The 27,809-nt window shown below is 34.5% G+C and overlaps 1 protein-coding gene across 1 annotated transcript in view; it reads right to left on the bottom strand.

Moving 5' to 3' along the window:
• LOC120525557 (histone deacetylase 2) overlaps positions 1–27,809 on the bottom strand; it is a 67,795-nt gene that overhangs the window by 26,368 nt on the left and 13,618 nt on the right. The window contains exons 2-11 of the mRNA XM_039747953.1: positions 25,361–25,473; positions 25,165–25,282; positions 19,862–19,936; positions 13,373–13,511; positions 11,229–11,370; positions 10,682–10,774; positions 10,491–10,599; positions 8,680–8,820; positions 3,472–3,580; positions 509–639 (exon numbers count right to left, since the gene is read on the bottom strand). Coding sequence (XP_039603887.1) covers positions 509–639; positions 3,472–3,580; positions 8,680–8,820; positions 10,491–10,599; positions 10,682–10,774; positions 11,229–11,370; positions 13,373–13,511; positions 19,862–19,936; positions 25,165–25,282; positions 25,361–25,473 — 1,170 coding nt within the window. The remainder of the gene's footprint in view (positions 1–508; positions 640–3,471; positions 3,581–8,679; positions 8,821–10,490; positions 10,600–10,681; positions 10,775–11,228; positions 11,371–13,372; positions 13,512–19,861; positions 19,937–25,164; positions 25,283–25,360; positions 25,474–27,809) is intronic.

A 27,809-nucleotide genomic window follows, 5' to 3' on the forward strand; every position in this document is an offset into this window, starting at 1 on the left:
GGAAAAAGTGATGCGCTGTGAATACTTTCCGGATGCACTGTATATAAAACAGTCTGGTTAGGGAAGCAGATAGAAAATGTACATGCCAGACGATCTCTCAAAAGCATGCAATATCAATCAGATGCTGCTGGTACTGTGTTCAGCTCACTGTCACATTATAAAATATAAGACAAGTACAATAAAAACAGATGGCAGTAACTATGTTAGGAAAGTACCAGAGCAAGCAAGTAAGTTGAACAAGAGCTTTTGAACTAAACATCTCTGCTAGACTTTAGTTGTGTGATTCAAAACTTAAATATACATCAGTATCACCTATAAAAGATTCACTTGTTTAGAAATGGATCCACACTTACCCTTCTTTCTTTCTTGTACTAACAGAAAATATTAAAAGATGTACACACTGGCCACCCATCTGCTGTACTACACATAAAAGTCAAATTCTAAACATATAAAATGCACAACGACCTTGAGTAAAACGCAAATCTTCTAGATTCATAAAATACTTTACTTGAAATGCGTTTGTCTGAATCATCTTCCTCTTCATCTCCACTGTCATCAGCAACAATATCTTCAGGAATAGACTGCATCTGTACTCCTGGTGCATGCGGCAACATGCGCAAGTTTTCAAAGAGACGTTGTCTGTTAAAAAAATGTTATTACATTAGGTAAACCATAATAAATTAAATCAATTAGATATAAAACTCTCTTAATATTATGAACAAATTAAAAGCTATACACACAATTTTTCAAGAATACAAGTGAAAATGTAACATATGAAACTTAATTGTAGACAAAAGAGGGCTATGGAGGTGCAATCCTGCACCAGAAAGCATCTTTCATTCTACAGTAGTTGTGATAAGCAAGGTTAAGGAGAAAAAAAAATAGTTACTCTAAAATATATCAGAATCAAAGGGAAAAAAAGTATCATCAATTTTCTTTGGTGTAAAAAGGGAAGAAAATGGGGATGAACACATACAAATATACAGGTTTTTCCCAATTCAGTTATACAAGGTTAGAGTCACAAAATAAGAGAAGACAGGTCAAATTTTTCAGGAGAAATAGTAATAACACACACTTTTTCAAAATAAAAACTGAAATAAAATATTAAGCATTGATATTAAATACATATAGAGCAAAATATGTAACTTTGGACATCCAAAAGAAAATAATTTCTCTCTAACACTAAAGTGAGAACATAAGAGGTCCCGGGCAAGAGAAAACAGGTGGCAGTTTTCTCTTGCCCTGGACCTCTTATGTTAAAAGGTACAGTGGAATTTTGATTGTTTTATTTTTGTTCTAGTATTATTGTTGGCTTAAAAGAAAGTAAAATCTACTAGGTACCGTTTGTCATTCATATTACATATATGTATTTTTATACATGTTTGTCATTCATATTATCAGACAAAGATTGGAGTGGAGGATGCAATTATCTACCTCCTTTACAAGACTTATTCTCACCTAGCTAAAGCTGACAGCACTGTGAGAATTATGTTTTTTTATTTCTCCAGCACCTTCAATATCAATATTCAAAGATATACAGGTGGATTGGACTAGTGTATCCCAGATAATGGACTATCTGTTGGGCAGACCAACACTAAGTTAATTTGTAGCTGTTCTTCATTTAGAGTGGTTAATATATTTTTCAAAATATATAGACTGAAAAGTGCACAGTAAAGTTCTAGAACTGGAGTCACAGATTCATTTTACAGCTAACATTAACTTGTATTTCAGCATGCAACTTACTTCCAGCGCTGTCATGAGCAGATGCCTGCAACAGCAGCTCCTGTGTACGTTTATCCTCGTGGTTGATTGCTATCTATCTATATACATTTATTTTTTGGATAATAAAATGTGAGGGAGGACTCTCACTCACTTACACATGAGAACAGCAATTGCTGCACTTGCACCCTTCGTCTCCCAGAGCGCTAGAGCTACTTATCAGGCTAAGCTGCTAGCAGAGCAATAGTGTAAGAGAAAAAGAAAACAGTATGCTAAGAAGTGCCTTTGGGGGGCCTTTTCAGCCCACTGCTATCAGGAAATTTCCTTCCTCTAGGGGCATTCATTAAGTTTATTTTGAAATAACTGCACATTATACTTCATTTATTTACTTATTTATTTTATTTACTTATTGATTGACTGACTGATTGATGGCTATATTATTTGTTCTGTGAATACATATCGTTATTTTTTTATGTTTCCACTGCAGTATACTTCTGAATTTCCTCATGGGATTAATAAAGTTTATCTACACAAAACACAAAAATCCTATTAGCCTTTTTAATCAACTATGTGCTATGTTGGGCAACTCCAAATTTGGGCAGTATATGAGCAGCTGGCAGGTAATACACAAGGAAACAAAATGAACAAATAATTGGGGAAAGGTGGCCCTTAAACGGACTGTTAAATACACAGCAACTGAACAATATTTAATATGCTTGGCTGCATTTCAGTTCTACAGCTCCATTTCACTGTCCTACTGCTGCAATATTCCACTCCTCCTCGCACCAATTCAAATTCTCTTTGCTTTGATGAGGTCCAAAGTAACCACTCCCTTTCTCTCCATAATTCATTGACTCAAACCATGCCAGGATCGAGACTGGCTGGGAACGACATACCAAGATCAATGGATTTTCACAAGAGAATGAGAATGGCAAATGGTGTCTTTGTTAGTCCCTCAATGTAGCATTTCTTTTTCTCTCTCTCTCCCCCCATTTTTCAACATTTTAGTTTTGGTGTAAACCATCATTTTTAAAACAGTTTTAAAATTCAGACTAATGCAAAAGAATATACATTGAGGGAAAAAGACCAACGTTAAATAATAAAAATACAGTATATCTAACATTTCATTTTAGCATACATTAATATTAATCAGAAAAGCTTGGCAATGGTTCATCATTCTTTAGCAAAATAAATGCAACAGGCTGAACTGTGCAATCATTAAGAATGCTAAGCTCTCACACAAGTTTTACTTGTTTTCCCCTTTTTAATCTTAAATCATAAGTAACTCATGAGTGCTCTCCAAAGTAGATTGTATAATTTCTGTAAATTAAAAGAGAGAATCCGGCTTTTTATTTTTATTCTATAACAAGGTACTTTACTGTCGTGACACTAAGATTACTTTATTAATAGGCATTGAGCACACATTAAACAATTAAGAGGCAGGCAGACATACAAAAATCCCTTGTTAAAATCCCCAAAAGCAATACTGAGGGGGTTAGGGGTTTAAAGAAATATGGCATTTAGTTATGCCTAATAAGAATTCAGTACTTAACAATTTAAGACAAAAATAGTCTCCTTTAGCTAAACATGTACTTTGATTAACAGGTCCAATATTATCCAAAAATCACACTCTGTAATTACTGTTAGCAGTAACCAAGATCTACAAGATAACATAAATGACTAAGAAATGAACTGATGCTAAAATTTTCCAGAAATTACATTTTTCTTTAGTGATGAGTTTTAAATACTTACTTGATCTTGTCCATATACTCTAGGGTGTTCTGGTTTGTCATGTTGGAAGGACTAATGTGTAATTTAAAGTCTGGTCCAAAGTATTCAAAATAGTCATTATAAGGCAGTTCTGGGAAAAAAGGAAATTTTCATTAAAAATATCTGGAATAATTTTATTAACCTGTAAACCCAAATTAATTTTACTAAGAAAACTACAAATCACATTGAACTCAATGTACAAAAAGCTTTAAGCATTTTTATAACACTGGAATTCAGATACAAAAAAAATATTGAAATTAAACTCATGCAGTTAAATATTGCTTTAAAATGCCTTATTAAAGCATAATTTCTTTAAAAAACATTAATCTTTTATGTAACTTATAGGCATTACTACATAATAGAAAATGGATTGCACAGGCAAACCAATATGACCATCATTAACTGGATATTCATGAAAGATAATACATTAAAAGTGTTCTTAAGATTGGGAAGTCACAATTTCTATAAAAGATAAACCTTGGACAGTAGGTAAGAGATGTACAGAGGGTTTACTCATCTATCCACTTTTTATACCACTTATACTGAAAAGGAATAATGCTGCATTCACATGTGATAGCTGTTTTTCGGAGTTCTGACATGTAACATTTCAACTTCCTGTTACAGTGCAAAGTCAGTTTCCAGTTGTATTTTTGGTTGAAATGTGACCTGTTACTTGTCTGTATAAAAGCAATTAAAAATAAGCTTTTTTTTGTGAAAATAAACATTAAACAAAATATGTAAAGTGTATTGTGTTGCTCCAAAAGCAATTCAATCCCCAAAATAGTGTTTGACCAAACTGAAAGGTCAGCATTACATTACAGCTCTGAGAATTCAAGTAGCTTTGCTTTCTCAAAGTTGCCCAACTCAAACCTCTGACTTCATAAGACGCTTATGTGAAATGTATGAATGAGATTGCCCATATGTCTGACAGTATAGGAATGCAGCATAAGATAGCAATAAGCCAAAATGACGGAGGTTCTTTTCCCCTTAAAACTATACTATTCACTCCATTTTAACATAAAATATTATTTTTTTCTCTTCTACACCTCATAGATATTGATGAGCTGATTATTTGCTAATAATGCAACCCCCACCCCCACCCCTACTTTCAATTCAATTGTGCAACTAACTATACAGCATTTCGGATTTTGCTGCATTTACATTGGAGGTTATGACAGCAAGTTGTTTTACCTTATAGGAATAATCAATTCATATCATTACCTATAAATTATTTTTCTAAACATTCATCCACATTTCTTTTGCTGAAAATCTTCTCTCCCAAAATTTCTGATGCACCACTATGAGAAGCACATAAAGTATACTCAATGAAGTAAATAGCCTATTCTACAAAGGGCATAAATTAAAAACCCAATAAATAACATAACTGATCTCATCTCTGAACTAAATAAAGAATATAAAAGATCACCCACCTTCGTTATCTACATTAAAATGCAATATTAAGAAGCAAACACACCTCATGAAAAGGTTGGTCTTTATACATTTTTGGACAATAAGGACTACCGACAACAATACACAATAAAAAATAAAATCACATTTTCCACTATTTTGTTCTATTTAAATAAGCAGAAATGCAATTTCATTGTGAGGAAAAAGACAGTACAACCTGTATGATTGCCAGCTACATTTAGGCTAACCAAATGGATGCAAAGGATTAGAATATCCGAGTGTTAACTTGGAAGGCTCCACCTTATGTTAACATCAGAAGCCTGTGGTGTGATCTGGTCTTAGCAATTGATCTGACTAAATCATGCAAGGAGCTCTTTGAGGTCCTCAGAAGAAAAACAGGTGATGCCTACAAGTCAGGGAAGGATGTTAATTCCATTTTCCAGAAAATCATCTACAAAAACTGAGAAATTTTCAAACCTATTTCAGTCTATTCAGGCCACATTCAGCCGGGAGCTTTCGAGTCACCTGTCAATCTATGTCCCCACCCTCACCTATGATCATGAGTTCTGGCTGATGACTGAAAGAATGAGATTGCAGGAACAAACAGCCGAAATGAGCTTTCTCTGAAGGGTAGCTGGGTTCTCCCTTAGGGCCGGTTTATACTTCAAGCACAGAATGCTTACGTGCAAACATTATTGCTGCTACGTGTTCCAAGCATACTGTTAACGTGTCTTATAAGCACGTCATCAGAAACTAAAGAGACACATGCTTGAGCTGCAGTACCAGCAAAAATATGAGCACTGTGTGTGTTCAAGTTTTGAACGTGACATCAGCACCATTGTTTTCTATCAAAATGTGAAGATAAGCCACAATGCAGGATAAATCTGCATGCTCCGATGACTGGTTCAATGCAGTGAGGCAAATTATCAATCTTAAATGCCGACATGTAAATGTATGGTGCTTTTCTTCACCCAAGCATTGCATATTCCCCATCATAATGATGTATTATATTTAAAGGTCTCACATACTATCTTATGTGTCACTGTTGCCAACTTTTTTCTTTATGACACCTTCACAATAGCATCAGAATACAAAGGATTTTTATGTTTAATATCTTTCTTCCCTTGACTCGCAACACAGTGAAACCAGACATTGTGTTCTCACCAGGATGATTTCTCACGGTACCACCTGGTGGAATCCTCCAGATTTACTTAAAGTACACATGCAGATGTTAAGTGTTAGTGTTAAGTATATCCCCAGCCTTAGAGACAGTGTGAGAAGTGCAGACATTCAGGAGTGGCTCGGAGTAGAGCCGCTGACTCTCCACATCAAGTGGAGCAAACAATGTTGTTTTGAACATCTGAAAGGGATGCCTCCCAAATATCTCCCTGTGGAAGTTTTATAAGCACAACCAGTTGGGAGGAGACCCAGGGCTCACAGATGGCCTGGGAATGCCCTGTGGATCCCACAGTATGAACTGTGGCTGGGTCTCACTGCTAAGACTGTTGCTTCTGTGACCCAGCTTTGAATAAGTGATGAAAAATTAATGAATGATTGAGTTGTTTAATTCCATATCAAACCATACACATAAAAGCACATTAGGTGTACAAAAGTACACTTTAAAGCAAGTACGCAAAAACTACATATAGTATGTTACCTTTTTAAAAATCCTCAAATCTGATATTAACATTTAAATTTAGTTCAAAAAAGTTAATAATTAAAAATTGTATTTCACAGTTAAAAGGGGACTACTTCTTAGTTAACTAACATAAATTTGACCAAATATATAAACAGCCATGTATTATTAAATTAGAATTCTGTAACCCTGAAGCTTTAATTCTTATGAACTATACAAAAACTTGATTTACTCACTTTAGGGTATATAGTGATGCCCACTACAAGAAGATTTTTTGATTAATACAGTCAAGCTATTTGCTTTTCTAATCAACCAGGCAGTCAAGAAATTTTAAAGAATGGACTGGAACAAAGAGAAACTGTTTAGACTGATGATATGGTAAATGCCATAAATAACCATTCATATGGATATCGTAAATTACTTGAATGATCCATACTCATCAATTCCATATTTGTTAAACGGAACAGATGAGCTCCTGATTTAAATCACAAGATTGAATTAATATAACCGATTCCTCTATACACAAGTCAGACTTTGAATATTTGCTTATTTCCAAATTATATAGTTTAGAGTGATAATGAGTTTAAGTATTTGATTTGCACAATACAGGGTTTCAGATAATTTAATCACTTTAAGAATAATACATCTGTAAAACTTGTCTTATTCCTTCTTAAGGAGAAATGGTCCCAATTTGTTTAAGAGCCTAACATGTCTGCAAAACGTTCTTTAACAAAGTACTTGGCACCAAATAAATCAATAAAAATTGATAATGCTCCACATTAATGATTTCTTAAGTTTTCTCCTGAACTGGACCAAATGACTCAAAGTGTTGTTTTGAACTTAAAAACAGTAATGCCATGTACATGCAAACAATTTCACCATTATTTGATCAACTAGAAGATTCCTATTCCACATAATGTACTACAATGGTTACTGTCATCCACATTATGAGGGACAGTTGGTCTTTTCAGTGTTTGACAGCCACTCATTAATGCCATTCTCAGCTAGCACTCAGCATACTAATCTGTGATCAATGTTCAAGTGTTGCATGCCCTTTAAAGTTTAGTCACTTCAACTTTCCAGATCCACTATCTTAACATATAAAACAGTCTACTTATGTAACAAAAACAACTTTTCTTACTATAGCACATGCTATGCGGGCTATCGTTTGGTCAGGAAGGAAATTTAAACACAACTGGTAGAATGAAATGCTCAACCTATATCTTCATGTCACTGTGTAAGCTTAACAACTACACTGTGCTGTAAAATTGTTATTCAGGTAAAGTTCCCACTTTACAACCATATCATACAGGGAAATGTAAAACTTAATTTACACCCTCTAATCATATCATCAATTACAAAATTTCATTTTATTTGCCCTCTTTAATAAGACTATGAGGAAATTAAATTCCACCAGAAAGTGTATAGAGATCAACATGTTCTTTTCTGGGAGAAAACCACCAAAACCAAGTCGCAAGGGTGCTAAATCATATGCACCAACAGTATCCACTGTTCTACAGACATACGAAGTGCCAGTGCAGAGTAAGGAAGACAGAGCATAAACAGAAGGCACACACCTGCAAACACTAGTTCCTTCCCGGCTACTAAAGCCCTGTATGTGTAGCCACCAACACGTCTCCTTAAAGACCCACACAGTAGTAGAGTTGTAGGACAGCCAAGGAATGAGATTGCTCAAGCCCTGCATCAACCATTAAAATAAGGTTGATATGTTTCTATACTTATATGTAAAATCTGCCATCAGTAATGATGTTTCGTATAATGAACTATAATCCCAAAACACAACTACTTTGTTAACTGAGGTGTTAACATGTATATATATTATTTTACTATATTCTGTTGCCTGCCTATGGAGACAGTCAGTGAAATATTCAGAATTTTTAGCAATGGTTGAATGTTGAGAATCTCTGGAAACTTAACAACATAAATTGTTTTCAAATACCACAGAAGTTCACAATATATTTTTACATCCCTTCTTAGTGAAAAGTGAGCACTAGAGATTAATAAATGAATTTAAAGCATACGAGTTCAGGTTAAACATTTTTTTAACAGAAACTGCACAGGTATACTAGCCAGATGAAAAATTTGCAATATAATGAACAGAGCTTTATGCAATTCAGGAGACTTACCATTGGGTATGTCAGTATCCAATGCAACAGCAGTCTCATATGTCCAGCATCGTGCAACATTCCGGATTGTGTAGCCTCCACCCCCAAGCATTAGCAAGGGAAGATTAAATGTCTTTACAAACTCAACACACTTAGCATGACCTGAAAAAAATGACAAACAGTCTAAACCCTCATGGAAAAACATTTGCACTAAACAAATTCTAATACACAATTAGAAGTGATGGGAAGAGAGGCTAGAATAAAGTTATAAACTGTAAACGGACATTTCTACACAGATAAATATAAAGTTAGAACAGCTGTTGAACGACAATCAGATGCATCCAGTAGAAGCATAGGTTAAACTAAAGTTTAAAAAGTACCATGTAGTGCTTACAAAGGGCATTTAGGCAGCTAAAAGAAACAGAACTATACACATCTTTATGTTATTTAAAGGAATACTTCATCCAAAAATGATTATTTTTTAAATGCTACTTAACCCCATGTACTTGCAGTGGTAGCTGGGATTTCATGGTAACCTCATGTTTTCATGCAGAACAAGAGAATACAGTTTGATTTAATGGGATATCCATGGAAAAAAGAAAAAAAAAATCTTACATGAGCATGTTACAAGAGAGGGAGAAGGGGGAAGATTATTATGAGAATGTGTCTTGTTTATTTTGTATGATATGCTTTCTAGAAGTTAATAATAATTTAGCAAAAACTGCATACATTTTCACATTTCGAGCATATGAACTGATAACATATGTGGATTATTCAGCTTAGATAAGAATTGTTTTTCTTCCTCCATGGACATTTTTTACATTGTTGTTGGACAGAAAGAGTTACCATTATGTTTCATTATTTATTGATAAACTGCACTTGTTCTACATGGAAATTACATTTACAATTTTTCTTGACTACCACTATAAACTACATAGGGTAAGTAATATATAGAAAAATATTTTTGGTGGAGTATTCCTTTAAAGGATTTTTAGAAAAGTATCATTTATAAAGGCAAGGAGAAGTATGGGCTTGAAGACTGAATGAAGATTTGCTGACAGAAGCCAGACTTTACTAATGCTAGAAAGTAAATGTGAGCATAGACAACTACCCAAAGAAAACCAAACTTGTTTCAAACTATACACAATAGCTTGAAACTCACCTTCTTCTGCATTAAAGCTTAAAAAAAAAAAAAAATAGATATGACACTTGTTAAAGTCATTGCATTCCCTATGGAATCTTTTAGTGAAGATGGGTAAATGGTATGCCACCCAAAACAAACCACTTCACATTAAAAATCCAAATAAATATCTATGCACCAAATATCACCAAATTCATAGCAGTTTATTTTTCAAATTAATATTTGAAATATAAAGACACTAAAAGAGAAGAATACTACTCTGGGCATTGTGGCTGCAGCTCCCTTTCAAGTCAGGGTGACATATATTTTCCATGTTGACTTTTTTGTGTGTTTCTTCCAGGATACTTTTCAAATTGGAGAACAAAATGTCATGTTAACTGGTATCTTTTAAGTGTGCCAATGTTTGAATGCCCCTGATGAATGACTGGTGTCTATTTTGCATTAGCTACTGCCAATGAAGAGCTTAGCAATACTGAACTTGATTAACCAACTATGGATATATGGCTAGTTTGGTAGAAGTTCACCAACATAAAATAACATACTTATGTAAATGTATTTTATTAAGTGATTATCTACAACCTGCCTAAAGCTACGAACAAGGTAATGCTTTCTTGTGCTACCTGACAAGTAATACTGGTATAGATATGTAGCTACAAGTAATCTTAGTTCACAATTTATAGTATGGTGTTACCTTTAATTGTGAGATTAAAACAACCAAGACGATCACCAGACAAAGAATCTGCACCACACTGAAGAACCACGGCACTAGGTTGGTACATTTCCATGACTTTTGAAATTAACTACAGGGAAAAAAAAAAAAAGGTAAATTGAAGTAGTCTGTCAAAAATCAGTAGTTTTAACAGCTGGTTTACAGATAGTTACCGGTTTAAATATTTGTTCATAGGATTCATCATCTATTCCATCCCTAAGGGGAAAGTTGACTGCATAATATTTTCCTTTTCCTGCTCCAATATCCTAAAAATGTAAGTGAAATGGAATGACAGTTAACCTGAAGCAGATTAATAATGTAATAATTAAAACATATGCATAAACATTGCATAACTTCCTATGAAACTACTGCACTTAATCATAAATGGGTGAAAAAAGCACAAATTACATTTTTAAACAAAATTATAAAAGTCAAAAATACATATACATTGGCAGAGAAAAAAAAAAAAAAAAGTGGTTTACCAGGTCACTTAGTTTATAGAAAAACATCAACGGATTGTTTTACATCACAATTTTTTTCCAAGCATCATATATAAGAGTAATTTTCAATATTAAAAGGCAGACTATTCTAGTTTGATAAAATGTATAAATAAAACTGAAGGCATTAAGAACATGTTACTTCTTAACATGAGAAATCATCAATTTGTTTTTCCAAAAAACTTTTTTTTTTAACAAAGGAAAAAAGACAACAACAACTTACTCTCAGGTCACCAGTTCCAGGAAAATACTCCCCATATTTGTGGAATGAGACTGTCATTACGCGGTCTGTTGTATAAAATGCTTCTTCAACACCATCCCCATGATGAATATCAATATCAATGTACAAAACTCTCTGATGATATCTGAAAAGTTATTAAACATTTTTTTAAAAAATTTTAAGAAATTTGTTTGCCTAACTTCATAAATTTCTGTACAGTTTTAAAATTCAATAGACACATATAAAAACCTTTAACTCCAGATTCTTCAAACTACTAGATATAAAAGGTTATTCTAACAGAATGGATGGAAGCAAGTAACCACTGAGCTAGAAAGTGCACAATATAACTTTTACATAGTAGTCATTACCTAACATGAATCCAACTAGCTAACAAATTATCAATCAATTTTCTAATCCACTTAACCAGGTCAAGGATTCAGAAAGGCAGTGCCTAATCCAGGCATTACCAGACACAAGATGAGAACACATTCACCCCATACAAGATGCCAATCAATATACTGTTGGGCATGCTCAGTCACACATTGTCACTCATTCATACAGAGTCAATTTAGAGCTACCAGTCAACCTGATGAACATGTGTTTGGGATGTTAGAAGACAGAGTACTGAAAGGAAAATCTTTCAAAAAGTGGGGACAACATGCAAGACAACAGAAAATATGTTTAAACCCAAGGCTCTGAAACTAAGAATCTTTGGGATGCATAAGGAAATCAGAGTGTGCAGTAGTATATTATTTTTAAGATGACTGTCATCTGCAAAAGTTATATACATTTTTGTCACCATAAGAAATTACGTTTTGTTTACGGAACTTAAACTGTTTTCAAAAATAGGCTTAAAAAATGTATTTTATAATAAATATGAAATGTACATCAACAATTGCCTCCAACAAATTACCAATTTAACGGATTTTATCTTTAATGCACTGTTCACCAAAAATGTAATTGTGTAAAACTGGATCTGGGAAATGCAAGCACAGCCTTGCAAAATAAAAGTCCCCGAAATCTATACACCACAACATTAAAACTACCTGCCAGATATAGTGTAGGTGTCACCAAAACAGCTCTGACCTGTCGAGGCATAGACTGCACAAGACTTCTGAAGGTGTCCTGTGGTATCTGGCACCAAGATGTTAGAAGCAGATCCTTTAAGTCCTATAAATAATAAGACAGGGCCTCCATGAATAGGATTTGTTTCTACAGTACATCCCAGATACTGCATCAGATTGAAATTTGGGGAATTTGGAGGCCAAGTCAATACCTTGAATTACTGTTCCTCAAACCAGTCCTGAGCAATTTTTGCAGTGTGGCCATGTGCAATATCCTGCTGATAGAGTCCAATGACATCAGGAAATACCACTGATATAAAGGGGTGTACATGATCTGCAACAATCTTTAAGTAGGCGGTATGTGTCAAAGTAACATTCATATGAATGCCAGGACCCAAGTTAGGTTCCCAGCAGGACAATGCCCAGAGCATTACAGTGCCTCTACCAGCTTTACTTTTTCCTATTGTGCATCCTGATGCCATCTCTTCCCCAGGTAAACAATGCACATATTCTCAGGCATCCACCTTTCTAAAAGTAAATGTAATTCATCAGACTAGGCTACCTTCTTCCAAGTCTCCATGGGCTAGTTCTGATGCACACATTCCCACTGAAGGCACTTTTGGCAATGAAGAGGGGTCAGCATAGGCACTCTGAACAATTCATGGCAATGCAGCCCCACAAGCAACACACTGCAATGCACTGTGTGTACAGACACCTTTCTCTCAAGGCCAGCATTACATTTTTAGCAATTTGTGATACAGTAACTTTTCTGTGGGATCAGACTAGATAGTCTAGCATTCACTCCCCAAGTGCATCAATGAGCCTTGGGCACTCATGACCTTATCGGCAGTTCACCAGTTATCATTCCTTGGACTGCTTTTGGCAGGTACTAACCACTGCATACTGGGAACACCTAATAAAAACCTGTCATTTTGGAGATGCTCTGACCCAGTCATAGACATTACAATTTGTCCCTTGTCAAAGTCACTCTGATCCTTCACTGGTCCAAGGATTTTAATTTTGTTCCTAAATAATGTATAAACAATTACATTAAAATTTCAACCAAGTAAACAGAACACTTACTTTAATAACTCTAGTATGCCAAGAACAATATCATTCACATAGCAGAAACCCGAAGCCTCCGACTTTTTAGCGTGGTGAAGTCCTCCAGCCCAGTTAACAGCAATGTCTGTCTGTTGCCTGTTCAACTTCACTGCACCAGCTAAAGTAAAGTAAATTGTTTTTCAGTAATTTGAAAAGATGTACAATATACAATGACACGCTAGATTTCTTTTAATGTAAAATTTTCAACAAATGTGATAAATGGTGACGAAATACATGAAAAAAACATTTTTCTATTTAGCATTTTTATACACACTATATAACTTATTTTTAATACAGATAAAAGTAATTGATCTTAATTAGCTTGCAAATTTAATGCCACACTTAATCCATTAAGGAAACAGGGACAATTTAAACGGTTTGTAGATCACTGAAAATACTTTAGATAATATTAAATATGTGGTAGCACATTGGCTAGCACTGAACTTTTGAAAAGTTCTTTAATTAAAAACTTAGATGCTCTACCAGAAAAGTTAAGAGCGGATGAAGCTAGTATTGTACAGTAGGTGAGAGCAGCAACTCTGAATTAATCTTTGCACCAAAGATGTCTGATTTAATAACTGCTATTACATTACACTTACAGCACTCATTGAAAGTTAGTCAGTTTCTATAGAATTCTTTAAAAATAACATTCAGTAAGAAATCCTTGTTTAACTGAAACTAATAATTTATCAAAAGTAATTCATAAAATCCACTAATTATATGGTTAAAAAAGGCTAAATAAGATTGGCTTATATGCAAAAAGTAAGTGAACTAAAGTTTATTAGCTGGCTGATAGTCACCTTTATGATGTATGCATGTTTTCCAGTGTTACAATGCTAAAGGTTGTGAAATTATCAGTATTTTGTACAAGCTACCATAATTTCCAAGAAGGTTAATGTGTAGATTTTTTTTTTTCTTTAAACATCAATTTTTTTATTGAGATGAACCCATACAAACAGGAAAAACAATTGCAATAAATTAAGACAGAAGGAAGGAAAAAAGATAAAGAAGATAAAAGTATATGTTGTAACGGCCGACCCCTTTACCCAGCCGGCAGCTACACCTCCAAGACCTGTGGCCTGGATAATTTACTGAGAAATAATCTAACTATCAAGCCGTACTACTAACCAATTAAACTTTTCCCCACAATCGACGGTGTAAATGTAAGTACACAAAAACAGGATGTAAAATTCAATAGATTAAATGTATTAAATGAAACAAGACATGCAAAAAACAGAAAACAGATATAAATATAAATATCCCTCCACCCCAGCAACAACAAGACACCACCAAATATAAATACAACAAAAATCCTCCCTTGCCCCTGTAACATAGAACACACAACACGAATAACAAAAAGACTGATAAACTGAATGATTGTGAACTTGAGTCCGGTTATAAAACTGTTCTGAATACGGATGACTGAACTAGCGGTAAATGTGTTGTTCGATTTTCCCGGCGATTGGAGCAACCTCACCGCGATTCCTCGCCGTATGGTGGATGGCGAATCGACCCCGGGGTCTGAGCAGATGGAGGTTGAAAGACAGTCCGGCAAAAATGAAAAGCAAACTGGTGAAAAGGCGCGAAGTGAAAAAACAGCAAGTAAGTTGAAACGTGGTTCAAACAAAATGGTCTCCTTTCTCCTTCTCCCCTTCCCTCTCCTTTCTGATTACTTAAATAGTCTAGGTGACGGCTTGTGATTGATTAATTAAGAACACGTGTTTTCCAGGTTTGCGGCTGTGGTCTCCATCCATCATCCATCATCCTTTACGGGGACGGCATTAACTGATACACATACAAACAGCAAACGGGACAATGAAACGAGACGCACTCAGAACTGACATTTAACACTAACTATGTGGCCCGCTACAATGTAATTAGAAAAAGTAATCTCCCCACACTGCAGGTCTCCAGTTGGCTAAAAGTTTTGTAAAGGAGATACAATTCTCAATTTAAGGCTGAGTAACCCATTAACTATCAGCACAGACAGCTCCAGGAGTATCATAATATCAAAAGATGCAGGGCTCATTATTATTGGTTGCCAATGGATACCATTTTTAGGCATTTCGCATAAATTTTTGGCCACAGAATTTCAATCACTTTTGTAATACACTGGCTTTTCTGCAGCTGGTACTTTAAGAGTTTAGTATATTTTAGTAGTAGTAATTATTTTTATTTGAATACAAGATACAAAGATCAATGTTTTAGAAAACAAATCAATACAGAAACAAGTAAGAGAAATGCAGCTAAATATTTTAGAAAAGAGATATACTACAAAAGGTGAGCAGGCAGAGATAACAAGCACAAGCTTGCAATTATTTACATTAAAATATGCACATTTTTGCTCATATGACATTTTATACAGAACATACATTTATATAGCACATGAAGAACAAAGCAATTTGTTGTGTTGCAACAATGATGGTTCTGTGGCAATGCCTAGTGGCAGTATTACAGATTCTAGCTCTAATCACAGTGAAGCATACAAAGGTGATGATTTTGCACAAACTGTAAAGTGATGCCATTTGTGAATGGGTGAGCAGGATGAGCAACTTTTATAGCTGCTGTTCACAGACATACAGGATGTAAGAGTTTTATCAGGTTGAGATTATCCCTTAAAGAATTTCAGTATGTTCATGGCTATTAGAAACATTTGTGACTGAGCCCAACAGACATGTTACAGATGTTTATCCATAGCCACACACATTGAAACAAAATTACAGGGTGCACATGTGGCCTAATGTTCATTATAATGAAACTCTGGCTTTATTTACACTTACTGTATACAGTCATATGAAAAAGTTTGGGAACCTCTTTCAGCCTGCATAATAATTTACTTTCAACAAAAAATGATAACAGTGGTATGTCTTTAATTTCCTAGGAACATCCGGGTACTGGGGTGTTTTCTGAACAAAGACTTTTAGTGAAGCAGTGGCGTAGCGTGTCAGCCACCCGGGGCGGAGGAAAATTTCGCCACCCCCTTATTTAGGTATTTCAATTTAAAAGACTAAAATATACAGTAATTCTTTGCCGCCCCCTAAAAGTGCCACCCCTGCCACCCCCACTACGCTACGCCACTGTAGTAAAGCAGTATTTAGTTGTATGAAATTAAATCAAATGTGAAAAACTGGATGTGCAAAAATTTGGGTACCCTTGTAATTGTGCTGATTTGAATGCATGTAACTGCTCAATACTGATTACTTGCAACACCAAAATTGGTTGGATTAGCTCATTAAGCCTTGAACTTCATAGACAGGTGTGTCCAATCATGAGAAAAGGTATTCAAGGTGCTCAATTGCAAGTTGTGCTTCCCTTTGACTCTCCTCTAAAGAGTGAAAGAATGAGATCCTCAAAGCAACTCTCAAAAGATCTGAAAACAAAGATTGTTCATTATCATGGTTTAGGGGAAGGCTACAAAAAGCTATCTCAGAGGTTTAAACTGTCAGTTTCAACTGTAAGGAATGTAATCAGGAAATGGAAGGCCACAGGCACAGTTGCTGTTAAACCCAGGTTTGGCAGGCCAAGAAAAATACAGGAGCGGCATATGCGCAGGATTGTGAGAATGGTTACAGACAATCCACAGATTACCTCCAAAGGCCTGCAAAAACATCTTGCTGCAGATGGTGCATCTGTACATCGTTGTACAATTCAGCACAATTTGCACAAAGAACATCTGTATGGCAGGGTGTTGAGAAAGAAGCCTTTTCTGCACTCATGCCACAAACAGAGTCGTTTGTTGTATACAAATGCGCATTTATACAAGCCAGATTCATTTTGGAACAAAGTACTTTGGACTGATGAGACAAAAATTTAGTTATTTGGTCATAAAAAACAGCGCTTTGCATGGCAGAAGAACAACACTGCATTCCAAGAAAACCACCTGCTACCTACTGTCAAATTTGGTGGAGGCTCCATCATGCTGTGGGGCTGCGTGGCTAGTTCAGAGACTGAGGCCCTTGTTAAAGTCGAGGGTCAGATGAATTCAACCCAATATCAGCAAATTCTTCAGGATAATGTTCAAGCATCAGTCACAAAGTTCAAGTTATGCAGGGGTTGGATATTCCAACAAGATAATGACCCAAAACACAGTTCGAAATCTACAAAAACATTCATTCAGAGGGAGAATAATATTCTGGAATGGCCGTAACAGTCCGCCGACTTGAATATCATTGAAAACCAATGGGATGATTTGAAGCAGGCTGTTCAAGCTCGGCAGCCATCAAATTTAACTGAATTGGACAGATTTTATATGGAAGAATGGTCAAAAATACCTCCATCCAGAATCCAGACACTCATCAAAGGCTATAGGATGCGTTTAGAGGCTGTTATTTGCAAAAGGAGGCTCAACTAAGTACTGATGTAATATCTCTGTTGGGGTGCCCAAATGTATGCACCTGTTTCATTTTGTTATAATGCATATTTTATGTTAAACCAATAAACTTAATGTTACTGCTGATATACAGTATCTCACTAAAGTGAGTATACCCCTCACATGTATTATAATTATATGTATTTTATTATATCCTTTCATGGGACAACACTGAAGATATGACACTTTGAAACAATGTAAAGTAGTCAGTGTACAGCTTGTATAACAATGTAAATTTGCTGTCCCCTCAAAATAACACACAGCCATTAATGTCTAAACCACTGGCAACAAAAGTGAGTACACCCCTAAGTGAAAAATGTCCATACCTGAGCAAAATGATCGTGTTAACAACAAACTGTACTTGTACAATTAATAAATTGATTACTGAACAAATGCTAAACTTTAAGGGTAGGTAGACTAAAAGTGCCTAGAGTCTGCTAACTGGTTAAAAAAATAAATAAAAAAATTAAAAAAACACTACATCTGCGGATGTAAGTTTAATATTTTTTATTTGTAATTTTTCCCTTATCTTAATACACCTAATATTGTCAAAATAACTGGGCACTAAATGCTTTAAATTTTTTTTCTTCTTCTCTCTCGCTTTCTCTCTCACAATAGCTAGTTAATCAGACTATTTGTTTTTAATATTTGAGATGGCAGACTGTGCTGTCATTCTAAATGTTGGCATTGTATACTCTGCCCCTCTCTATCACTCATAATCTCAAATGCTGTTTCTATGGTTTTTGCTGCTATCCATACTCCTAGTATATGCTCTCGCACTACTTGCTGTTCTTGTGTAGAGTAGTTTAGGTGATGCCTTGAAATTCCTCGGAACACCTAAGGGAGGGCCAGAAAAATGGTTAAAGCCTAGGGCCCCTTCCCTCCTAAGTCCATGCCTCTGACTATTGTGATTTGGGGATTTATGCTGAAAGTAGTAAAACTTTTTTACTTTGATGGGTTTGGAGATGGCTACTGAAGCCAGCTTTGATAGTTTAGTCTTAAGCAGATCATTTTTAATTGCTGGTGTAAAGTGTTACATGATATCAAGAGTACAAAATGGATTACAGTTGGAAATCACATATAGTGCACTTTAAGAAAATGAAAGGCATATTCCATAGCATTTTGCTGTGTCTTTAAAACAACCTTCCTGCACCTTAAACTTTAACTGCTATAAGAGGTTTTTAAACAACTTCACAATAAACTAAATTATTGTACCCCAAATTTTCAAAAGCTTGTTTGAACAAACCATATGACACAAAGTATGGGTGTGCATAGAAACAGAATTGTGACATGTTAAGTGATACTTCTCTAAATTGAAATGCTGTAAAGTAGCAGCAAGTTGACATATAACTGCATAACAAGTTAATGACTTCAAATACATGTCTTCCATATCTGAAAAAACTCTTGTATACTCTACACATGAAAGTATTCGCTCTCGCATACCAGAAAAGAACTTACAAATTTCTTGGAATTCTTTGATAAACTACAAGCATATACATTATTGTCTCGTTTGCTATTCTTCCTGTAAATGTTTCATAATGTGGAGGGAGTTTTAATTCTTTGATTTTAAATTTTTAATGCATAAAACTGGCAAATGCAAAGAAAAGATCTGTGACCAGACACTGTGTTAAATATGCATTGTGTGTTTGCTGCTTGGTTATACACAAGTGCAACATATAATGCTCATGTACAGTAAGTGCACACATGTACTTATACCAATAATCTACCTCTCTAACTGTAGAATGCTGGGTGAGCTGGGACCTTGAAAACCAAAAATTATGTAAATGGAGTATAATCTCCAGAAGGCAAGATTTTTGAGGTTCCATCAAGAACTTACTACATTTTTGGAAATTTTATTTTTGTATACTGTACTAAGCAATAATAAAATCTGAAAAAGAGAGAAGAATGCTGGAAACATACTGTAGCATGTCTGAAAACAGAAATGGAAAATGTATATGGGTCTACCTATTATACCAGACCTTTTCATTTAATAAAAATCAAGGTTTTGCAAAAACTGCTTGCTTACAGGTACATTTTACAAACAATTTAATACTATATGGTTATCAGATTACATTGGCAAATAACTAAAACATACTCACCAGCTGATCCACCTGTCGACAACTGACAAAATTCAAATAAACCATCAAACACAGGACAGTCTTCACCAACGTTAACTATGAAACAAAAAAATTTGAAAAATTCAAAAACAAAATTTAAGAATACTCTTCTGTTTATTAAAAACAAGTCTAAAGCGCAGTCAAGCAACATTAAAGTACACTTTAAATAATTATCCATCACTGTGGGTAGGCCTCAGGAGGACTGTGCCAACCCAATCAGACCACTAGGGCTATTCATTTATTTATTTTTAATGAGGAAAAAATGCTTTTTAGCATCAAATGTACATACTGTATTTACTTGTCAATTATAAAAAAACAGGTGATTTCTGATTGATAGGTGCCTTTCCAGGTAGTATGATCACATTTCATAATCAAACTGTGCAAATCAATCGGTGCAGACAGTAACTCACTATTACCTTCAGCAGGAGGTTGTGCGTACAGCCAAAGTCATCAATGTGTACTGTTAATGATGACAAAGTATAGAACATCAATTTAAAAAAATTACACAACATAATGTAAAAGCCATATATTGTTCTTGGTCCTTAATTACATGACTTATCTACCTGATATTCTGCTATCAAACAGTATGAGAAAAGGCCTCAAACAGAGTTGGACTGAATAAAATGTGCCAAGTTCAATTGTAGATGATCTGGGTGTGGAAAATCCTAACACAGTTGTACAGAGGAAGCTCCATATGTTTTACTTTGATCTCTTTCTGTGCTTAGCCAAGTGTGGGCACATATTGCACAGCAACTGCACTTAGTCTTTTGCTTTATACATATGTTCAGTCTGGCTTGGTGATGCACTATTCTGATGTCTACTTTGCTATTAATATAATCTGTAGCAATTGAAAAATATTCTAAAGTCAGCAATGCATTTATTGGCTGGTTTTATGACTACTTTGGATGCCTTTGGGCTTAATACTGTTCTTCTGTTAACTCTGTTGTATGGTGTCGGAATGAGATGTCTGCTCTGTTGAAGTGAGCTCATCTGCTGCTCAAAGTGGTACCAATCTCTCATTACAAGTCATCTCTTTAAAGTAAAGCTTGATTAATTAGTGTGCGAGCATCTCTGCTGTTCATTTATATTGAAATCAATGCATTGTTAAAAAATCGGGAGTGGTCTCCCCTAGACTTTCTCGTATACTCAGATATTATAAAAGATGAATAAATCGGACTCTGTACCTGCATGAATAAAAGGTAAAGTACCACTTCCAGTTAACGGAAATAGCCCAAAAGTTGAAAAGTAATCTACGTTTTGTACCTAATACTTGTATGTAAAATTTGGTTGACCTAAATCAAGAGTTCCCAAACTTTTTTCAGCCGCAGACCCCTTTACCAAAAACTTTTAAAACTGTCGACCCCCTAGTCATTTACTTTACTTACTCAAAATAATACATTTGTACAGTACTCGATATTAAATATTTAACTAGATATCAAACTTTTCATTATAATCACTTGTAATTAATGATTGAAAAAGATAAAAGGACAACGGAATATGGCATTATCTTGTGCAACATTTAATACCGAAACCTGCACTAACGAAAATTAAAGCAAAAAAATACGAGCAGAGTTTTTTTTTTTACATTTTTGACATTTATGAACTAAATAAATAAATTGAAAATAAGTACAAATATTCCAAGCTGTACTGTCTGCATTTCCTTTTTGGTTCAGTCATATTGTAATCTGAAGAAATAAAAACTTTTATTAACAAAACATTTTCGACAGCCCCTGTGATAAAAAAAACAACAACAATAAAGTATGTACTTACTTGAAACAGAAGATTTTTGTTCAAACTCAAATAAATAAACTGTGTCCTCTGATTTTCTTTTTTGTAGTACTGCTCCTCAATAAATAATTATATTCAAAGTTCAAATCACAAATAAGTACATGTCACATCAAACGAACCAATTTATAGTTTTTTATGAAAGCATGACCATGCAAGACTGATAGATTCTGCTAATATCGAATATCCGTCATTATGTCTCACCGCAAGCAAGTGCGGACATGCAACGGCTTTTCATGTCCGCACTTGCTTTGATACGTTCGATAAGACAATGAACAGACATGTTTGTGCTACATGTATTTTCATGCATTCTTACGTGTGACTCTTTTAAATGACACATTTTACCTTCTCGTTCGCAAGTTTGGTATTTAATGTGTTTTTATCAAAAAAGTGTGGTTTTGAATTATTTTACTTCTTAATTAGGTACCTATTGGAATCATAGATATTTTGAAGTAACAAACAAATAGCAGTAGTAAGGGGGTCTATTTTTGCTGTCGTCGACCCCCAAATTTTTTTATTGAAACTATCCACCCCTATAAAGTTCACCCCCCCAGGGGGTCGATATCGACCATTTTGGGAACTCTTGACCTAAATGAAAGCATACTCAAGTTATCATTTTTAAATACACACACACACAATTCCAAAAATAGTATTTTCTGACTCAGGGAGGTCTAAAACGTTGAGATTTATCAAAACCTCTAAATGGAATTTTTGGAGCATTCCAATTTCCCTATATTTCATATATGAGAAAGTCAGGGAGGTCTAAAATGTAGAGATTCATCAAAATCTCAACATGGAATCTTTGGACAATTACAATACTTTCCCGATACGAGAAAGTAAAAAGTGCATATTGGTTAGTGTTCACCAATACAAATGAAATCTACACAAGAACAGGTCATTCAGCCCAACTAGGCTTACCAGTCTTATTCAATTAAATCTTCCAAAATAACATTGTCTAGTTTTGAAAATCCCATCTGGCTAAGTCTCTGTAAGGAAAAACCTCTTAATGTCTGTGCACAGTTTCCTGTGTTCTTAATGAACTAATTTCAATAGTCCTGATCCACTGTACTAATTCCATTTATAATTTTAAACATTCATGTCTCCTTCAAGAACCGAAACTATATGCTGTACTCCACATGAGGCCTCACCACTGCATTATAAAGCTTCAGCATAACTCCCTTTGACTTGTACTCTACACATCGTGCTATAAAATCAAACATTCAGTTAGCCTTCCTAATGGCATCTGAACACTGTCTGGCAGTTGATACTGATAGGAGTTCTTCTCATAAAATGTTATGTTTGACTACACAATGGGAGGTACTAGATAGAGAGATAGATACTTTATTAATCCCAAGGGGAAATTCACATATTCCAGCAGCAGCATACTGATAAAAAACAATATTAAAGAGTGATAAAAATGCAAGTAAAACAGACAACTTTGTAGATTTTTTTTTTCCACTTACTATGTGTAAAACTTTACATTTACTTAAACATTATCTGCCACAAATCTGCCCAAGCCAATACACTGCCTCAAATCCCTTTAAAATGATTCAATGGTTTCTAGATTATCTGCAAATCTACCTATCTTGGTATCATGTGCTGACTTAGCCAGCTTTTTACTTATACCAAAATCATCTATATATGCTAAAAATAGCAGAGACCCTAGCGCCAACCCCTATGGGACACTACTCTTAACATCAGCTGATTCCATAACACACTATTTCCTTAGTCTGGGTCAATTTTTTTTCGTTTAAACACAACACCCTGAACACCCACTTTTTAGCCTGATGCCCAACCTCTCATATAGCACCTTATGAAACGCTTTCTGAAAGATAAATAATATCATATGCTTCACATTGATGGAATCCTTTTGTTGTTTCCTCCTAAAATTCAAGCAGGTTGGTAAAACATGGCCTCCCTTGTCGGAATCCATGCTAAATGTTCAGTAAAACTGTTCTTTTCATGTGTTCCTCAATCTTATTCTTAGTAATTCTTCCATTAATTTACCTGTGAGACATGCTAAGCTTACTGGCCTATAGGTGCTTGAATCTGCCCAATCACCCTTTTTATATAACAAAATAATTATTTGCTATTTTCCAATCCTTTGAAATTCCCCAGTGCATAGTAACTTCATAAAAATGTGTCAATATGCACTTGCTAACCTCCTTAAGAACTCGAGTATAAGTATAATCTTGTCCTGAGGATTTGTTTGATTTCAACCTATCTAAGCAGGACTTTTCCCACTACATACAATTTCCAAATCACACAGTACCTTCTTAATAGTCCCTTTTACCATTGGGAGATTAAGCACTTCCTCACAAGACCTTAGAAAAATGCGAAAAATCCTTCGAAATCCCTATGATTCACACTGGAGTTATTAATTGGAGTGGAGTTTTTGTTCCCCACTTCCTGGTTGATAACTGCCATAACTCAATTATAATGTTACAGACAAAAACACCATTCCTCTTAGCTTCAAATGCAATTTTTTCTCTTTGTAAAAATCTTCATAAAGAATGATCATTTTACTGGAGTTTCCCCCCAAAATAATTCCTTAATTCATTCACTTGGGCAATTTCCCTAGTCTTTTCATTTTTGGAATAAATTTATTTTGGACCAGGATGTTTCCTAAATGACACCATCGAATACTTAGTTTTATCCTTTTCCCATTTCTGCATATATCTCTGTAAAACTACTATGATAACTATAATGATGCTAGGGCCATTCAATTATAATTTAAATTTCTTTAAAAAAAAAAGGTCATATTCAAAGGCAAAAGCCAACATTCAATTTTAAAAGAACAGTTTATTTAATCTGCACTGATTTTTGGGATAAAGTTAATCCAGATGAGCAAATTTACAGTATTTTACAGATCTGTTTTTGAACTTCGCCTCCGCAATCAGCAATTTTTGTCACTTTGAATGGTTAGCTTCTTATCTGAATTAGTAAAACTTCTAGCCAAACCCCTTTACAAAGTACTTTTTCTATTTTCTTTTTCCTGTCTTACTGATTTTGTCTCATTCACTCTTAATCCATAGATCTATTTAATGTTCATTTTTTTTCCCCTGTTGGTGTTTGGTCTTACTGTGGTCCTCACTGTGGATGTTACCATAATATTATTACCATAATAAAATATTGAAAAAGCACATAAAAATGTACATGTTGTGCCCAGAATCATTAACCCCAGTTTAAGAAAATATTCAAATATATTCAGTTTTAATTTGAATATTCAAACCTTATTTTTGTCTGACAGGCCTAAATGAGGCAGAACTAGAGTTATTTTGCCAGTCTGCACAAAAACTTACACATTGTACCCTTCTTTCACTGATGAGCAAGCCTCCAAAATACCCCTTCAGGGTGGAAAGCAAGAGGGCCTTCCTGTATTTTCCATGTGTGATCCATTACCTTTTTACTTAAATTTTCTTGTTCCCATCATATTTTGATATTCAAACATTTACATTTAAAAAAAAAAGCACATTTGATCACAAATTATATATACTTACATCGTTGCATTTGCTTGCTGTATTCAGACATGTTTTCAGGTCTTATTGACCTTAAGAATTTAATGTAATCATCACTATGGTACTTTGTCATTTCTTCTGCTGTAGCTTTATGTGGTCTCTATAAAAAGAAAATGGATTTACCAAAGCAAAAAATTGTATAAACAGTAGCTCATTCTAAGACAAAATATACACTTACATATATTTCCATTTTCCTATAAAGACCATAATTCAGAAGGAGATTGTGAGTCATACGGATTCTGTGAGGTTTCATTGGATGACCTTGTCCATAATAGTAGTTACCAATGTCACCTAAATTAAAAAAAGAAAAAATTACGACAATTATAGTGAACTTATACTTACTATTTAACAATATCCCCAGAAAACTTGAACATTAACTTTATGTGCATTAAGAAAATCTAAAAAAAATAAATAAATTAAAAAAAAAGAACTGGTTATAATACATATAATTTTGTGATGCATCATTTTGGGGGAAAAAAGACCAGAATGACTAAATGCAAACTCCAATTATAAATTCATTTTACACTTAAATTGTTAATCTGTGAATAATGCAGAATGGTACATCTATATATACCAATGATGGCTTTGCCCTTGATCCTTTTGCTAACTCTGTTGAATGGCTCATATTCGTCAAATCTCCATTTGATTTTGATGGTCCATGGGCTATGTATTAGACTATCATGGTACAGGATTGGAAGCAAGAGCTCATTTCTGTAAACAAATTATTACACACCATCTTTAACATTTACAAAAACAGATACAAAACAATTTAAAAAATTCAATATTTTATTGAATTCAATATATTTAATCATCATTCGATCACTTAAAACAAATCCAACAAATACATGAACAGCCCAGCTAATAGGGTTGTCATGATGCAGATATTCCCAAATTGGACACAGTATTTGAAAAGTATATATATTCACTACTGACTTTTACTTACCAGAGGTGTGAGGGTGAAGGATACATACAAATTTGTACACATTTTTTGGTTATATTTATCTGTATAAAGATGGTTAAATTTCTTTTGAGGGAGTGCACTTGTTTAAAAGTCTTCCGAGATTCAATGTGTTACAAAAGTGAATAAAATGCTAATAAGAACAGTGGTACAGTCTTTTGTAAACATTATGAAACTGAATTTTCTTCTGACTACAAATTAATGACCTTGCAGCCTATAAATCGGAACTCTAAGTTCTAAGACTTCTTACACAAAACAGCTTTGAGAGGTTACCATGAAAATTTTAGATACTTGTCAAATCCACAGTAATAGCCAAGTTAAAAATGTTTTCTTTTTAACAATGACTGTTTGTACCAAATGCAATCATTTCAAACAATAGCCAACTACATTTCACTTACAAGCAGCAAGAATTTAAATGTACCAGCTGGTATACAGTACATGTGAACCTTACGTGTGTGTTTCGTCTTCTTAAGGGAAAAAAAATAAAGTCTGACATGAGAGTAAATAGCTTACTCAAACACAAGGTGCATTTATTTACTGAAGTTCAGTGTTATATGGTTGTTTCATGTTAGCTTTTAAAACAACACAAATTTTACATGACAGAGAGATAGAGGATATAGTCATATGAAAAAGTTTGGGAACCCTTCTCACCCTGCATAATAATTTACTCTATGAACAAAAATTTTTAGTGAAGCAGTATTTAGTTGCATGAAATTTAATCAAATGTGAAAAACTGGCTGAGCAAAAATGTGGATACCCTTGTAATTTTGCCGATTTAAATGCATGTAACTGCTTAATACTAATTATTGAAACACCAAATTAGTTGGATTAGCTCGTTAAGCCTTGAACTTCACAGACAGGTGTGTCAAATCATGAGTAGTACTGGTTCATACCAAAAAAACGTTTATTTTTCTTATGATAAAGATTTTTTTTATACCGCAACACCGGTTTAAATAGGCTAAACAAAGTTCGGAACGTGGCGCAGCAGGAGACTGTTTAAGTGGGGGATCTTTTTCCTTGCTGCACCGCTAAACACAAATGCAACAGAGTACATGCATTAGTGGAGGTACTGAACGGTGAAAATGGACAGAGAACATTACGAAACTGAAGTTGTAGCAGACAATAAAGTTGAACATGATGACACAGGAAAACTTTTGACGAAAAAAGGAGCCATGTCTGTTGTCTGGAGAGACTTTGGTTTTAAAAGGTCGGATGTGGACCATTAAGTTCAAATGTGTGAATACAGTTTCTATACTACTGGATAAGACTACAAGCCAAGTTGTACTTGTTTTATTTTTTTTCAATACCGTGTAATGTACCTGGGTACTGTGTAATAGTGTGACATGTTGACTTTATTCTCGTAAGTTGTCATTAAAGTAAAACATCATAAACTAAACTTCATCTTAAAATGAGCATTTAATTTACTAGATTTTCTCAAACCCCATTGTAAGTTATGTAGCACATTAAATGCTTTGTGTTACGTGTTTCCCCAAGCCATGTTAATCGCTACGTGCTTCTTAAACTGACTTCCTCTTGCTCTAAGAGGCGGCGCAGGCAGCGATCACCACACAGAATACATTAATTTCATTATATTCCTGCTCTCTGAACATTTAGAATGCTAAGATAAATACTTGATATTATTTTCATGATGAAATGAATTAAAGCATGT

The sequence above is a fragment of the Polypterus senegalus genome, chromosome 3 (genome assembly GCF_016835505.1).
Source record: "Polypterus senegalus isolate Bchr_013 chromosome 3, ASM1683550v1, whole genome shotgun sequence".
NCBI classification, from domain to species: domain Eukaryota; kingdom Metazoa; phylum Chordata; class Cladistia; order Polypteriformes; family Polypteridae; genus Polypterus; species Polypterus senegalus.